The sequence below is a fragment of the Chrysemys picta genome, chromosome 5, assembly GCF_011386835.1.
Source record: "Chrysemys picta bellii isolate R12L10 chromosome 5, ASM1138683v2, whole genome shotgun sequence".
NCBI lineage: Eukaryota > Metazoa > Chordata > Testudines > Emydidae > Chrysemys > Chrysemys picta.
Genome location: NC_088795.1, coordinates 107,554,368 through 107,572,145, shown reverse-complemented (window position 1 = coordinate 107,572,145; position 17,778 = coordinate 107,554,368). Strand labels below are relative to the sequence as shown.

Genomic DNA, 17,778 nt, shown 5'->3' with positions numbered 1-17,778 from the left:
GGCTGGCACTCCTGTTGAGAGAATGCACTAATGCAATTCTAGAAAAATAAATCACATTTAATGACTGTAGCATTCATGATTGTAATTTGTGTTGTTTACTTCCATCCTTCTTTTTGGTTAGGTGAAATTATCTTAAAAACAGTGGTGCTTCTGGTGCTTGTTCAGAAAGCTGCTCACTTTTGCAAGATTTGAATGACCACAAAAGTAGAATGGATGAGAATAATTATGTACTTCATACTAATTCAGCACCACCATTTCTAGTCTATAAACATGTAGGACCAGATTCTCAAATGAGATTTGGCCTCTTTGGGCTGCCCAGGAGGCACAGAGCTCAGAATCTGGATATAAATGGTCAAAGGAATCCTCTGTTGGAATGGGTCTTGCACTATCTGTCATCTCCTGGTCCAGAGGGTGTGACAAAGCAGAGCTTGTTACCCCTATCATCCATTAAGAACCATACCTGAGGCCTGGTCTACACTACAGAGCATCTATACTAAATGTAGCTCCCACCGATGTAAGTCGCCCACTACATCGACTTAATAACTCTACTTCCGCAAGAGGCGTAGTGCTTAAGTTGATGTAGTTAGGGTAATACAGTGTTTGTGTAGACACTGCATTATTTACATCCTCTGGTTGTCAGCCCTACTTCTCCAGGCCTCACAGCCGGAGCCCCGCGGCCCCAGGGCTTTCAATGCCCCACATAAGTAAATCAGTGGCAGCACTCCTGGTAAGGATGGGCACTGCCAACAGAAGAAGGGCAGCGTGGACATGAAACACCGTTTTCATTACCGCGGTGGCTGTATGTCAACTTAAGCCAACTTAATTTTGTAGTGTAGACATGCCCTAAGAGTCAGCTGAGAGCAGCCTCATAGCAACGCTAAGACTCACTGGGGCTGGTGCAGACTGACTCCCAGAATCATTAACCTGGTGTACCTGCCCTCTGGGAGAGAATCTGCTGATAGGGTTTTCAGAGTAGATTATGTTAATTTTAAATTAACACGGTCTGTTTTTTCTTCCCCCAGGGTCCACTGTAAAGCCTCCCAGCTCATTAGCAAGAAGTAGTAGTGTGTGTCGCTCAAGGCGGAACGTTGTGCCATCATCTCCACAATCTCAGCATACTCAACATGCTCAACATACGCCGCATACCTTGCATTCCCCTGACCCTGACATCCTGTCAGTGTCAAGCTGCCCTGCTCTTTATCGTACTGAGGAAGAGGAAGAGGCAATTTACTTCACTGCTGAGAAACAATGGTATGACAAATAGCAAAACATTATTAGAACTCTGGATTGCTCTGTATAATTATGAAATGTTAGAGGTTGAACTATGTCAAATGATGAAGTAGCCACCTGAATAATATAAATTAAATTATTGGGCCCAAATGGAACAACAGTTGGGCTGTTTGTGCTACTGTGTGAATATAAAGGAGTGAAGTTCTGGAACAGCCTGTGACGCACAACGTCACACAGCCTTCTAAGGGGAGCAGTGGGGGCAAAAAACCTAACTAGTTTCAAGACTGTGCTTGGTAAGTTTATGAGGGGGATGGTATGATAGGACTGCCTACAATGGCGTGTAGCCGATCTGTGACTGCTAGTAGCAAATATCCCCAATGGCCGGTGGTGGGACGCTAGATGGAGAGGGCTCTGAGTTACTGCAGCGAATTCTTTCCCAGGTGCGTGGCTGCTGGTCTTGCCCATAGCTCAAGGTCCAACTGATCGCAATATTTGGGGACAGGAAGGAATTTTCCCCCAGGTCAGATTGGCAGAGACCCTGGCGGTTTTCACCATCTTCTGTAGCATGGGGCATGTGTCACTTGCAAGTTTAAACTAGTATAAATGGTGGAGTCTTTGTAACTTGAAGTCATAGAATCATATAAGATTAGGGTTCGAAAAGATCTCAGGAGGTCATCTAATCCAACCCTCTGCTCAAAGCAGGACAGACCCCAACTAAATTATCCCAGCCAGGGCTTGGTCAAGCCAGGCTTTAAAAATCTCTAAGGATGGAGATTCCACCACCTCCCTAGGTAACCCATTCCAGTGCTTCCACCCTCCTAGTGGAATATTTTTCCTAATGTCCAACCTAGACCTTCCCCACTGCAACTTGAGACCATTGCTCCTTTTCTGTCTTCTGCCACCACCGAAAACAGCATAGCTCCATCATCTTTGGAATCCCCCTTCAGGTAGTTTAAGGCTGCTATCAAATCCCCCCTAATCCTTCTCTTCTGCAGACTAAGTCTTTAAATCATGGTTCAGTAACTCAGACAGAGGTTAAGGTTCTATTACGGGTGTGTGTGGTTCTCTGGCCTGCAGTGTGCAGAAGATCAGACAAAATGATCAGGATGATCCTTAAGTCTGAGTCTAACTAGCCAGTGCAAAAGGTTTAATTCAGTTCTGCCACTGTCCTGGGTGTACTGAACTAATCCAGTTTCTTTGCGATAGTTTTGTGCTTATAGCTTTAACCTGGACCAAAAGCAGACTTCAGAACTCACTGTTTTTGCTACACTTTCTCTTAGGAGAAAGTTAAGTTCCTTTAGCCATGTAACACATGGACTAGTTAGATTGTATATTGAAAGGTGAGGATGTCTACCCTGGGGAAAACTTTCAAATGTATTAATCTGCTGCTTCTGTGACTTTTGTAACTTTATTTACTCTGTTGCTGGTTAACAGAGGTTTTGTTTCTTCACAGCCAATCTTCTCCACCTGTTTTTCTGTAGTCAATTCATTCAAAATTTGTGACATGACAATCAATCCTAGCACAGCATCTTGTCCTCTCGTGAATACACAATTATTCTTTCACTTGTTGTATCGATCAGAAGGATTAAGGTTATCAAAAGAACTGGCTTCATTAACAATTAAAACACAGGCCAAGTAAATTTCATATTGTATAAATGTTTTTTTTCAAGCTTATGCCAGTATGAAAATACCCTTTTAATTTAGTTGCTTCAGGCTGCTTTGTTCTTTAGGTCTTAGGGATCTCCTCAGTATGGCTCTTCCAGAACCATACTTTATTTATTTATTTTTTAAAGAGACTATTCTAATGCTTTATTTGGACAAGGGTTGTTGCTCTTCTACAATGAGGTGCAACTGACTGAACTCGATGCTTATTTTGGCTGAGATTAAAATCGTTCAGCTTCTTTTACCTAAATGGCAATCAAATAAGTAATATTTTATTATGATCTCTGGTAGTTTTAATCTTTTTTTTGCCCAATTGGTAGCAGTGTGACACATACCTAAAATTACTCTCACATCTGTATCGGATTACAAGGTTACATACATAAAACTGCATCCGACGAAGTAGGTATTCACCCATGAAAGCGCATGCTCCAATACGTCTGTTAGTCTATAAGGTGCCGCAGGACCCTTTGCTGCTTTTACAGATCCAGACTAACACGGCTACACCTCTGATACTTGATACATAAAACTGCCATTCGTGGATCTGAGATCTGAACTGATCTAGTTTTCTTATTGTAAATTAAGCTGTTCAGCATTTACCTACCACTTCTAGTGATATGAATGTAGTGGGTGGTTGCAGTCTAATGGCATAGATTTTTAAACTGGTTTCTTACTCCTCTTAATTGCATTAAGGCAGTTTCGGTCTAACAGTTTCTTTCCTCTCTCTTTGCTTTTACTTAGGGAAGTGCAGGATGCTGGTTCAGAGTGTGACTCCTTAAACTCATCCTTCGGAAGGAAACAGTCTCCTCCTTCAAGTCTTGAGATGTACCAACCTCTATCTCCACAAAAGGTATCCCGGGAGGAACTGTCGCTAGAGGAATCGTCCACAGGAGACTCCTCATCACTAACTGCAGATATTTCCAGGGGTTCTCCTGACTGCCCAGGCCTAACAGAAACTAAAAGCATGATATTTAGTCCTGCGAACAAAGTGTACAATGGCATCCTGGAGAAGTCCTGCAGCATGAACCAGCTTTCTAGTGGGATCCCAGTCCCAAAGCCTCACCACACCTCCTCTTCCTCAGCCAGCAGTGAAAGTAAACCCATTCATGAAGTCTCCACTGTCCCTAGGATCAGTAGCATCCCACAGGATCTATGCCAGAATGGCGAGAAAAACAAAAAGCCATCAAAAATTAAAAGCCTCTTTAAGAAAAAATCTAAGTGACGCACAGAGAAGTAACCCATAACAGTGGCAATGTTAGGCTTCCTAAACTTCAGGAACGTAGTTCCATTTGGGTCTTCCAGACTGGACGTCATAGTGGAATGCCCTGTAGGTCAACTGTCTACTATGTAAATGACCCTAACGTTAAAGATCATGCCAGCTGTTAATGAGAAATCAAAAGTTCAGACCGTTTAGTTATTTCTGCCTATTTATTTCTGCTTTGTTTTTAGTTATCTATAACTTTTTAAAAATGCCACTTTGGACTGACCAGCTTTAATGGACTAGTAAGCCTGCATGGGCTTGCCAAAATTTCTTGTTTACCAGATCATCTTCTTATCTTTCCACAGAGCTGTGACATTTACCTACTGAACTTAAGTAACTTAAAAGAAGTAAAACTAATTAAATTGCACTACTGTTTTCCAGACTGGAAAAGTATCTCTGCAAGCGAAACTAGGATTTATAAATGACTGAGGAGATGGGTCTTCACACTTTTAGATCTTTTGGGGTTTGTAAGTAGAACCTAGGATTTCTAATTGACTTGATTTCTGGAAATGGAAACCCCACACTTTTTTTATGGGACGCTTCATTAGATGCATTTATTATTAGAACGGTTCAAGTCCTGCTGTAAAGATCTTGTTTTTCCCAGGGCTTTCACTGTGATTTTACTGCATTGCAGGCTGTATGATAAAATATATAGATAATTTAACAAGAGAAGAGGCTCTTGATTCCTTATGCAAGTGATGGAATGAAACTTGATTGAAGGACTTAAAAAAATTCACATGCTTATAATGGGGAGGGGGAGAATACGGGCACTTGTTTACAGACTTTGACAGACAAAGGATGTTTGGTTTATGAATATTTGTACTATGGTACAGATAATAAATTGGAGACATTCTTGTGCTTGTAATTGTTCTGATTTTAGCTGATCTCTTTCAGACATATTCCTGAGGACCTGTTTGTTGAACCTGCTACAGGCTATGTTGCTTATGCTTATAAGTGTATAAATTATTTTTGTTATTAGCTTTTAACAATGTCTTTATGTCCCTTTGTAGGATTTCAAACTGTTTATTTTTGTATAGTTTGAGGAGTTAGCTGTTCAGACATGTCTGGTTGAAGTAAATGGTCTATTAATTTTATAATGTACATAGACTATTATGAATTAGCGTAATTTAAAGACTTTAAATTGAGAATCAAGACATGCTTCAGATAAAGCAGCTTTTACATTAAACAAGCTTTTATCATAAGGCATTAAATTACCATTGGGTAACAAAGAAGCCTTCTTAGGAAAACAGTGGCTAGTTGTTCAAAACCATCACCACTTTTTACATTTCGATGAACAAAATGTACTGAGTAACAGTGCCTTTTTTATTCAGTTTGTCTGAAAATGTTTAATGCTGAGCAACAGTTTTCTTTGAGGTGAATTCCAAAGAAATATTTTTGCTCTAGTGAACACAAGCAATTTATCCTGTGATGACTAGATCTCTTCAGTTCTGCTATGGGGTTGTGTTAGTGGCCTCAGTAGCTGCTGCTGTGATTGGACTTCCGTGATTAGGAGTTCAAACCTTGCCAGTACACACACACACTGTACTGTAGAAAACAATGAATTCATTGACTGCCTAAACAGATTGTTGGTAAGGAGACGTTAACAAAACCTTTAACCATTTGTTTAAACTTGAAGCAACACATAGCTTTCCTATTTTTGCACGAAGGTCCCATTATATGGGATTTCGCTTTGTTTATATGCATTTGCAAGGTCGTGGTATTTTTAGCAGAAACATTTACTATGTCCTATGAAAAAATAAAGAATATCGAAATTACCAGCTGAAGTTAATATGTCCAGAAAAGCAGCGTCTCTTCTGTGTTGGAACTTTTAAGCATAGTTATTTCAGATTTCAGTTACTGGTTGTTTATCGTTTTGATAAGTTTAGGCAACTTGCCATCTCAAACTGATCCAGAATATAATTGACTACCCCTGCCGCTAACCTAGCTACTCTGGAGGCATTACCCCTTATCCTTCTAAAGAAGATGTTGAACAATGCCATCCTGTTAACGCTCAGAATTTAAATATCTGATCAGACAGATGGGTGGCTCTCAGCACCTTGGTTGCCCGCCAGGCTAATGCAACCAGACTTTAGAAGTTGCTTGCCAGGAGAAAAAGCTCAGTTTTGATCACTGGCGTTGACGGTGGATTCTCCCTGGCAAACTGCTTCAGCAAATCCAACCTTCCTGTGAAGGGATATGGAATATGTCCACATCCTGTAGATAGAGGGGTGCGGTGTACTTAAAATGACCTACAGGTTTTCCTGTGCTCAGCTAACTGTCTTTCCACTTCAACTATTTGGATTGGCTGACATCAATGAGACCAATTGGCAAGGCAACCATTGAAGTGCTCTTGGAGACTTACCAGTCCTCCTAGACACCCTTGAATGGCACAGGACTCTCTGACGCTCTCAGCCAATATTGTGTCTGTGATCAGAGTGGCTCCTGGGATATCTGTCTAAAATCATGCTCTGAGGATTATCTGAAGTAGGAGATAGGTGTGGTGTGTTTTTTTTTTTAATTGAATATATTATGATGGTGCCCAGAGGCCATGATCAGGATTGGGGGCCCATTGTGCTAGGCTCTGTACATAGATAGGCACCCCTAAAAAGCTTACAATCCAAGAACTCAAGTAACAGAGTGGGGGGAAAGGAGGCCAAATATATGCCATTTTATAGTCACACATATATTTTTATAGACACAAATATATCTCAGTCAGGTTACATTAAAACTTGTTTTCCAGTGGGTGGTGCCTTTTCTCATTAGACTTCCAGTGAATAGGGTTAGTTGGGGAGATGCATTCAATTCTACTTGCTGAAGCCAGTACAGAGAATCACTTGATGCCACATAGCTGCTGTAGCTGCTTCTCCAGGGACCTCCTGTGTACTTGTGTTTTGCTTCTCTTCTTGCAGAAGGTTACTGGAAGAATAGGACAAACAAGATTTGTTGACCTTTTCCAACTGTTCCTAGACAGAAGATGCCTGTACTTCAGGTTCCATGTGCTTTCTACTCAGAATCAAATTTGGCAAATGATGTACCTGATAGCTAGGTGCACGAGAGGTTAACACTGCAAGACGAAGGAGTTTCTGAGAGGTAGCTATATCCTGCTAAATTTGAGAGAGACTGTAGTGTCTATTACTTTTTCTGGATAGTATGGACAAAAACATTCTACTGGTGACCGCCTAAGAACACACTGTTATTGGTGTACCTCCAGATAATTCTTTCTCTGTAGCAAAGGTTTCATGTTGGCGTCAGTTAGCATGCTCAAAGTTTATGGCTCAACTCTCGTTGGAGGTTTCAGTAGAAGGTGCTTGCCCCCTAATCCACATTTTTTAGACCCTCTCTTTAAACTCCCCATGAAGACAGACCTGATCTGAAGCTGCACCTAGTCCTTTAGATCTTAGATAAGATTTATTTTGAAGCTGCGCATTCTGTTACTTTAACAATATTAACCTTTAAAGTATTCCGAGTTGCTTTGTCTGCCAGATAAACAAGCTTTTCTTTCTACCATCTTGGTTATCTTATCAGCCAATTCTTGTTCTTTCACAAATATAAAGTGGCTTTGCATGCTAGTCCACTGTTTCTGCACAACTGTGAAACTGAGTTTTGCCAGCACCAGAGCAGTATGTTCTGCGTGTACGCCCTTCCCTCTAGTGCAAAGGGAGAGTCAGTCCCACTGTTTGGACGTTAAAAGAGCTTATGAAGGTGCATATGAGTGTAGAGCACAAGAGTTTGAACAGAGAAACTTACAATCTTTCTCATTCCAGGGGACAAGAAAGGGTTCAAAAATGTCTCCATGCTGGTCGTATGAATAGAAGTACTACATGCTGCCCTGGGGGATGACAGGCCTGTTCCTGTTACACGCTCTGTACTAGATCAACCTCTGCTTTTTGGGCACATTGAAATAAAACCTTTCCTAATAGGCTTTCTTATTCAGACTTAAACTTAATTCTTTCCATATGTGTTCTGCTTGCTTTCTAATTGATATGACAGAAGCTGTGGAGGAAGAAGTGTATAAATTTAATCAGGAGCACTTTTTTGTTTTGTTAGTGACATATGGATGAAAACCTAGCAAGTTGTGAACTGGCCTGAACCAAGGCATATACATCCCACCCTTTGATTTAAAAGCTTGTTTTCTGCCTCTGACTGGATGAAGAAGCGAATTACTTTTTTATTTGCCTTGTATATTTCCAACCCACTCTTCTGCACAGAACAGTACAGATACAGATATTTTCAATAAGTCTCTTTGGCGGGGGAAGGGCATAGGTATATTTATATATGTATATTACCAAATCACAGGTTGGATGGTGGATTGAATTTAAATGTATTAATGTCTGAACGGAAGGCAAGCACAATTAAAGCCTGACTCTGTGTTCCTTATCTCAACCCTGTAAAAATGTAAATATTTTCGTAAAGCTGAAACAGCCAGTCCTTGGATACCAACATAAATCTTTCTTTCAATATAGTAGCAACCAACAAAGACCTAGACAATTTAACTATATGCACTTTAATTCAGAATAATACTCTGAATTCTGCCATGTTGGGCTGGTGCTTCCGCCCAACATACCAAGTGCAAACTCTGCTGCACTGGACTTGCTCTTAGCTCCTGGAGGTTATACATTTTTACCCATTAAATTAAAACAAGCAGCAAGGTCTGAGATTTCCCCCCACCCCCGTATATATATTCACGCACAGTACTTGCATAATCCACTGCATGTCACTACTGCTTTAAAAAAATGCAGCTGGAGTATTTATTTGGCATTGTGCAGCATGTTACATTTCATTCCCCATTACAAATTTACCCTGTCTCCTGTTTAGTGTGATTGGTTTATCACAGGAAGAAATTGAGTTTTGGGAATTAAATCTTTGTTCACATTTACAGTCACTTACTTTTCTGAGATTCTTCTGAGGAAAATGTCACTCTTGGAGATTTGCTGTACAGTGTCTTCCTGTTTTTTATTCTTATGGTTTTGCTTCATTTCGTAAATGGATATTGATTTTTTAATGTCTGAATAAATCTGAAATTTGACAAGTAAAAAATATCAGTGCAAATATTGTATGTGTTAATTCAACTTAGGTTACCTCATAATATGTACAGTATAAACTTTGTCATTTCAATCTACTGAAGGATGAAGGGCCTGTGTCTACTCTGCCTAAAATGTTTGTGTAATCTCATCTGCTTTACTAAAGGCATGATACCATGAGTACTGGAGAGATGGACCTTGAGGCAGTTCTGTCCAGTAGTTAGAGCACTAGATGAGGAATAGAAATCCTGAGTCCCTCTGCCACTGACCTGCCATGTGACTGAGCAAGTTTGTTATCTTCTCTGTTTTTGCCTCTTGCCATAAATTTTGAAGATTTCTTCCCCCCACCCCCTTCAAAGGAAAGCTTTTCTTAATAGCCATTTGGGTAGTCCAGTACTTTAGTGTGTGAATGTTCCCTTTGATGTCACCCTGACTATTCATATATGAGTGAGCATTCACTATTGAATTATTCATTCTTACTTATTGGCAACGTATTTTCCTGTCTTAAGTTTATAGTCCAACCACGGAGCAGAAATACCAGTCACACATCAAAAGTAGCAAATAATCAGTGATTACTTTGGCCTATGGGATTGATTGTGGGCGAACTGTTCAATAACAAATACAAGTGCAGAAATCAGAATCATTAAGAACATAATAATGGCCATACAATGTCAGATCACTGGATTACCTAGCCTAGTATCCTGTCTTCTGAGAGTGGATAGTGCCAAATGCTTCAGAGGGAATGAACAGAACAAGGAAATTTTGAAATGTCCATTCCCTGTTATCCAGTCCCAGCTTCTGCCAGTCAGGAGTTTAGGGACATGTGGAGTATGGGATTATGTCCCTGACCATCTTGGCTAATAGCCATTGTTGGACCTATCCTCCATTAACTTATCTAATTTTTTTTTTTTGAGCCCAGTTATACTTTTGGCTTTCGCAACATTTTATGATAATGAGTTCCGCAGGTTGGCTGTGCATTGTGTGAGGTAGGTATGTGCACACCGTGTGCACAGTTGTTGGAAGGTTTTTCCCCTAGTGGTACCCATTGGGTCAGCTGTGGAGCCCCTGGAGTCACACATTCATGGTGGTGTATATAAGTCCCTACCGACCTGCCACCTCTTCAGTTCCTTCTTACCACCCATGGTGGTCGTTGGAGCTGCTTCTTCTCTTCTTTGCTATGGCAAGCAATCCCCTAGTGGACTTTTCCTATTTGTATCTGTAAGTAGTTTTTACTTAGAGTTAGTGTTTAAGCATTTTTAGTTAGTTAAGTTTCTGTTGGGATTTCCTCCACCATGTTGTTCCTCTCTGGGGTACCAGGCCATGCCTCCGTCTCAAGGCTTCAAACCATGCAGGTACTGCCAGAAGCCTATGCCAAGGGGAGACTTTCACAACACCTGCTTAAAGTGCTTGGGAGAGGCCTACCAGACTGACACTCTACAGTTTTTGCACTTATCAGGGGGTAGCGGTGTTAGTCTGTATCCACAAAAACAACGAGGAGTCCGGTGGCACCTTAAAGACTAACAGATGAAGTTGTTTTTTTACCCACGAAAGCTTATGCCCAAATAAATCAGTTAGTCTTTAAGGTGCCACTGGACTCCTCATTAAAATCTGTAGAGGCTTCCACCCAAGAACCAAGGAGAGACACTTTAGGTTAAAACTTCTCATGGAGTCATCTGTCCTCCTCAGTGAGGGAGACTGTGGTGCTGGTAAAGGACTCGGGGTCTAGAGAGCTGCAGCACCGCTACTGAAGACAAGTTCTGCAGCTACCCAGCACTGCTCGCACTCACTGGTGCCGCACAAAAGCAGAAGAAAGCCAAGGTGGGAGCATTCACCCACAGTCAGAGGAGTGGAGCGCAAAAGCAATTTCAGAGTACATCCTGTGCCAGGACACTCAGCCCCTGCTTCAGCAAAACTGGCACCGTTGACTCTGGCCTCACAGAAAGGTCCGTCAAGTTTGGTTCCATTGGACTCCCCCGCGCGCGAGAGCCAGATGGAAGAGCTGGATTTTCCATCCACCCCGGACATGTTTGAGGCTGCCAGGGACCTTATAGCGATGACAGCTCCGCTGTCACCAGCACTGGCACCACACAGAAGAGCTATGCTTTCCAAGGGCAAACTGGCCACGATGCAACACCGGTCACCCTCCCCTCGGCACCGCTTTCCAGCATCATCCCATTCAGCACCACTGTGCTCATGGAGGTCAGACTCGTCTTCGGGGTCGGAGCCAGAGTTTTACATCTCGAGGCAGAGCCGGCACCACTCTTGTTGCTGTTCAAGACAAGAGGAGGGGCAGCAAATCCCCGCCATGACTTGGCCACCACAATGGCAGATGCCCACACAGTGGCCCTTCTGGACCCCGTGGGTGTATCACCAAGCCCCGGGACTGAGCTCCAGATCACTGTCAATTGCCTCAGAAAGGCAGGCAGGCCACCCTGTCATCCTCCATGGTACGGGAACCTCTGTGAGGCTCAGAGACCAGTGTCCAAGCCGACACCGAGGCAGACGCCCCTGGCACCACGCAAGAAGTATCAGCTTGGGAGGATCCCCATGTGTTGGAGGCTCGTGAAGATCCGGTGCCACCAAGGGCATCATCCTCATCCTCCCCAGACAAGACAGTGGGCTCGTCTGCCATGTTGCCAGCTATGGACAACAGAGCCCACCAGGAGCTTTTCAGAAGAGCGGCACAAAATTTGGGCCTCTAGGTGGAGGAGGTGTCAGAAGAAACTGATCCTATGGTGATCTGAGAGTCCTTCAATGGTGGCCTTACCCCTGAATAAGACCATCCAAAATACCACCAAGACCCTATCGCAAACTCCTGCCTCTCCCCCTAGCCAAAAGAGTGGAAAGGAAGTACTATGTACCTTCAAAGGGGCATGAATAACTATTTACCCACCCTCAGCCAGGCACACTGGTTGTGGTGCCAACAAATGAGGAGGAGAGGCAAGGGTAGTGGGAACCGATGCCCAAATCTAAGGAGGCAAAGAAGCTAGATCTCTTTGGCCATAAGGTCTATTCCACTGGGGAGCTCCAGCTTCAGATTGCCAACCAACAAGCGGTCCTCAGCCACTATAATTTTAACTCTTAGAACACTTTGTCCAAGTTCAAGGAGTTGTTCCCAGCTCATTCTCAGTCTGACTTTGGAGCCATCCTCAAAGAGGACAAGGTTATCGCAAAGACCACCTTGCAAGCTGGACTGGACTCAGCAACCCGCATGATGTCCACCTCTATAGCCATGCAAAGAAGCTCATGGCTGCAGGCCTACCACATGAGATCCAACAAACAATTCAAGATTTGCCCTTCCATGGCTCGGGTCTGTTCTCAGAACGAAGAGATTCTAAGATCTATAGGACTCGCGAGCGACATTAAAATCCCTGGGGCTCCATAGACCAGCCCCACAAAGGAAGCATTTCAAGCTTCAGCCTCCTTCTCCCTGTTTTGTGAATCGCCTACCCCATTTCTACTATGCCTGGGCCTAGATTATCTCGGAAGAGTGGGTTTTTCGCACGGTAGAATTGGGATATTCTCTCTAATTCTGTTCCCTTCTTCCCTCCAATCCCTCTTCAGGGACCCTTCTCACAAGCAACCTCTCATAGATGAAGTGCAAGCGCTCCTGGAAGCCAGAGCAGTAGGGCAAGTCCCTCAGGAGTTCTGGGACAAGGGGTTTTGTTCCCAATATTTCCTAATCCCGAAAATCAAAGGTGGATTAAGGCCAGTTTTGCGCCTGTGGAACCTCAACAGATTCATGAAAAACCTCAAGTTCCATATGGTCTCCCTGGCTTCCATTATTCCTTCCCTGAATCTGGGGGAATGGTACGCCGCCCTCAACTTGAAAGACACATACTTCCATGTGTCAATAGTACCGTCCCACAAATGGTTCCTCCGTTTTGTGGTCAACAATGCCCACTATCAGTTCATGGTTATCCCCTTCGGGCTATCAGTGGCTCCTCGGGTGTTCACCAGGTGCGTGTCTGTTGTAGCTACTTTCCTCAGGAGGTGACAGGTACAAGCTGCTCGGTCACATGGCCGCTTGAATATATGTAGTACAACACACGAGACTTTGGCTCTGCTTTCTTCAGGCCTGGCTGGACACAGTGTACAGGCCAACCCGAGACTACCTACATAGGTTAAGTATCAGGGGGTAGCCGTGTTAGTCTGTATCTACAAAAACAACAAGGAGTCTGGTGGCACCTTAAAGACTAACAGATTTATTTGGGCATAAGCTTTCGTGAGTTAAAACATCCGAAGAAGTGAGGTTTTAACTCACGAAAGCTTATGCCCAAATAAATCTGTTAGTCTTTAAGGTGCCACCAGACTCCTTGTTGTTTACATAGGTTAGTTACACTTCCTCCTCTGGTTATCAAGTCCCTCTTGTGGTGGCTCAACCTGCAAGCGGTGTACACAGGAGTGCCCTTCTCCAGGCCCCAAACCTCGATTCTCTAGTCATGGATGCGTTGGCGATGGGATGGGCGGGGCGCACTTAGGAAGACTCAGGGCCTCTGGTCCTAGTCAGAACTTTCACTTCACATCTACTTCAGGGAGATAAGAGTGGTCCGCCTTGCTTGACAGACATTCCAGGCCCATCTAGAGGGCAGATGTGTATCAGTATTGACCAACAAGATGAGAGCTATGTTTTGTATAAACAGACAGAGTGCTGCTCACTCCTCTCCCCAGTGCTGGGAAGCCCTCAAGCTGTGGGACTTCTGCATCACCCATTTGATACATCTAGCAGCATCGTAACTTCCGGGCTCCCAAAACAAACTGGCCGATCATCTCAGCAGGTCATTTCACAATCACAAGTGGTCCCTCCGCCTGGATGTTGTGATCAACATCTTCCAATGGTGGATGTTTCCCCAAATAGATTTGTTTGTGACAAAGTACAACAGGAAGTGTCACCAGTTTTGCTCCTTCCTGAATCACAGCCTGGGCTCACTCGCAGAAACTTTCTTCTTCCTTGGAAGGGCCATCTGCTATATGCATTCCCGCCCTTCCTGCTTGTACACAAGGTCCTGCTAAAGGTCAGAAGGGAGGGAATATCAATTATCTTAATAGCACCAGTGGGGCCACGCCAGCACTGGTTCACCACATTTCTAGACCGGGTGGTGGACACACCCATAATCCTGCCCCTGCAGTCTCTCCATCTCAGGGCATGGAAACTCCGTGGTTAAACCCCTTGGAACTCAGTCTTAGACCTTGTTAGGGAAGTCCTTGGCAGCAGGAAGCCATTCACCGGGGCCACTTATCTGGCTAAGTGGAAAAGATTATCCATTTTGGCATTACAAAAAGACACTCCACCCTTACAGTCATCGATTCCCTTTATCCTGGACTATTTGCTGCATCTGAAACAGCCAGGTCTCTTGGTATTGTCAGTACAGGTTCACCTGGCCGCTATCTCAGCCTTCCATCCCAGTTCGGCCGGTTGCTTAGTTTTCGCTAACCCCTTAGTGGGCCACTTCCTCAAAGGATTAGATAGGCTGTACCCTCAAGTAAGACAACCAATTCCCCCATGGGATCTCAACCTGGTGATCTCTAGGCTGATGGGACCTCCTTTTGAGCCCTTAGCAATATGCTCTCTCCTCTACCTTTCCTGGAAAGTAACATTATTGGTGGCTATAACTTCAGCCAGGAGGGTGTCTGAGCTTAAGGCCTTAACTTCTCAGCCCCCATATTGGGTCTTCTAGAAGGATAAGGTGCAGTTCCACGTGAACCAGGACATTTTTCTTCCTGTGTTTGTTTTTTTCCCTAAGCCCTACGGTAGCAACCGGGAACAAATGCTCCACTCCCTGGATGTCAGACAAGCATCAGCCTTCTACATGGAAGAACAAAGCCATTTTGGAAATCAACTCAACTCTTCATTGTAATTGCGGAGCGGATGAAGGAGTTTCCAGTTTCGTTCGAAAGAATCTCTTCTTGGATCATGTCTTGTATCTATGTATGCTATGACTTAGCAAAGATACCTGCCCCCGCGCTGAAGGCACACTCCACAAGGGCAGAGGCATCTTCAGCAGCGTTCCTGGCACAAGTGGCAGGGCAGCGACGTGGTCGTCAATCCACACCTTTACATAGCACTATGTCATTACACAGCAGGTCAGAGACAATGCCACATTTGGTAGAGCAGTGCTGCAGTCGGCGACCCACTGAACTCCAACCTCTTCTACTAGGCTAGTGAACGGGACTGCAAACGGGATTTTGAGAGGGGGAGAAAGATTCCCCTGCTGAACGAACAAGGTGCAAGTACTGACTTTGGGGTGATTCAATTTATTTGGCTGTTTGTGTTTTTATTTCTCTTTCAGGTTATTTCAGTTGTTTTCAGTTATTTCAGTTACTGGGTCAGTTGGGATTGTGTGTTTGAGCCTTTGTTCCCTGGATCATCCTTGATCATCTTGATCTGCTACACTCATTATGTGGAAGTTGTTCCATACCCTTAATCATTTTTGCTACACTATGATTTTATGCTAGATCTTAAATAGAAATATAGGACTGGAAGGGACCTGTATAGGTCATATAGTATAGTCCCCTGCACTGAGGCAGGACTAAGTATTATCTAGACCATCCCTGAGAGGTAATTTGTCTAACTTGTTCTTAAAAACCTCCAAAGACAGACATTCCACAACCCTCTCCAGGTCATTTGTTTCCGTGTTTAATCACTCTTACAGTTCAGAAATTTTTCCAAATGTCTAACCTAAAACACCCATCCTGCAATTTAAGCCTATTACTTGTCCTGTCCTTGGTGGTTAAGGAGAACAATTTATTACCCTCTTCTTTATAACAACCTTTTACATACGTGGAAACTGTTAGCATGCCCCCACTCAATCTTCTCTTCTCCAGACTAAACAAACCCATTTTTAAATCTTTCCTTGTAGATCACGTTTTCTAGACCTTTCATCATTTTTGTTGCCGTCGTCTGGATTTTTTCCAATTTGTCCCCATCTTTCCTGAAGTGTCATGCCCAGAACTGGGCAAAATACTCCAGTTGAGGCCTCATCGATGCTGAATAGAGTGGAAGAATTACTTCTTGTGTAGTGCTTTTGACACCCCTGCTAATACATCCCAGAATTTTGTTTGATTTTTTTGCAACAGTATGACTTTCCCTACTCTGCTTGTCAGTCCCTGCTCCTTCTAGCTTCCTCTGCATTTTCTAGTGTTCCTTGGAAGAAAGTTTCCTTGCATCTTCTTTCACAGTGCCCTCTGAGAGTGTGTGTTCATTCTGTTTTCTGAAATCTTTTTATACACTCTCTCCCTACCAATCTGGGGGGATGGTTTTTAGCTATTTGTTGACACATGCTGCTCCAACTAAAGGCATGTTCATACTTGCTTGAAAGAAGTGCATCTAATATGTTCATCCAAGCTTCTGCTTCTCTTTGGCTTCTGCCAGCCATTTCCTTCTACCTCATGCACCAAACAGTCATACTGAGGTTTTTAATGGCAATACTTCAGCTTTACTTTGCACTAACTTACTTGCTAGAGCTGCAAAGAGTAATTTAGATCCTCTGTCTACTGTAGTTAACAAAACTCTAGTGTCCTATCTTTCAGAGGAGCCCTGGATGAATTCACTATCGAAGAGATTGAGAGTTATTTTGTGCATTACGACCAAATGGCAATTTCCCCCTTTTGGTTCAGAGAGAGAAGGGGATGTACATTCCCATCCTTCTAAAAATGATGATCATCTCTTAAACATTGTGCATGCCAGTACCTATTATAAAATTATGAACATCAATGGGAGAGGCGGCACTGTAATTCACACATTTTGATTTCACAGCTGGGTCACAAAAACATTAAAAATGTTCAGCTTAGTTGATAATGCTGCTGTTCTATTCTCAAGGGAAAATTAGTATGCACATCTAATGATGGCTCCTTTACAAAAAGTAATATAAACCAGGAGGCTGGCTTGGTTTCCAAGTTGTTTGTGAGAGATTTTTAATCCTTTCTGTATTCCCTCTTTGGGGAAAGACAAACATGTATCTGAACAAAAAAGACTTGGAAGTTCAACAAATTGTTCCTGCACTTAACCGCTTTTTTGAAGTGAGTGCTGTTTCCTTTATTTTTGAGGGGGTAGCATCAGTGAAGCACTATAAATATCTGCTGATTTAATGCTACAAGCTCAGTGTACAATATTAGAGGTAATCACAAAGGAAAGCATTAGGGAAATCTGAGTCTTCTAACAATAGACTATTTTCCATGCTAAAAATGAAAGGGAAAGATGGTTTCACTTATTAAGGTTTCTGATTAAATTATTTGTGAATAGGTTAAGTACAGTACATCAGCACTGCAGCTAGAGGACAAGGAACATATCCAACCATTTGGTAGCTAGAAGATTTTCTAGGCCTGTGCTAGAAATTAATGAGGATCGGTGGTGAGAAGCATGGAAGAAAGTATTAAAACTCTGAACCAGCTTGAATCTTTCTAGAAGTTCTGTTCCCATTATTTGAATTCCTAGAAGCTTCAATTATTGTCTATTCTTTCCTGCCTTAATAAATTGACTTGATCTTTCTGGAATGACTCCTGGTTGGCTTGGCTTTGGCTGTCCTTTGATCTTGAGGAATAGGCACAGAGGTTGCTTTAGCTCTTGGCTTTATTCCTTACCATTGCCATTTTAAGAACTGTTTGTAT

General features: G+C 43.0%; 1 protein-coding gene across 2 annotated transcripts in view; it reads left to right on the top strand.

The window, feature by feature from the left end:
• The window catches only part of STIM2 (stromal interaction molecule 2), a 153,348-nt gene extending 144,161 nt beyond the window's left edge, over positions 1-9,187 (top strand). For both annotated transcript variants that reach the window (XM_042855410.2, XM_005300296.4), the window contains 2 exons: positions 1,023-1,251; positions 3,631-9,187. In XM_042855410.2, the coding sequence (XP_042711344.2) occupies positions 1,023-1,251; positions 3,631-4,111 (710 nt within the window). In that variant the 3' untranslated portion in view covers positions 4,112-9,187. The remainder of the gene's footprint in view (positions 1-1,022; positions 1,252-3,630) is intronic.
• The last annotated feature ends 8,591 nt before the right edge of the window (positions 9,188-17,778 follow it).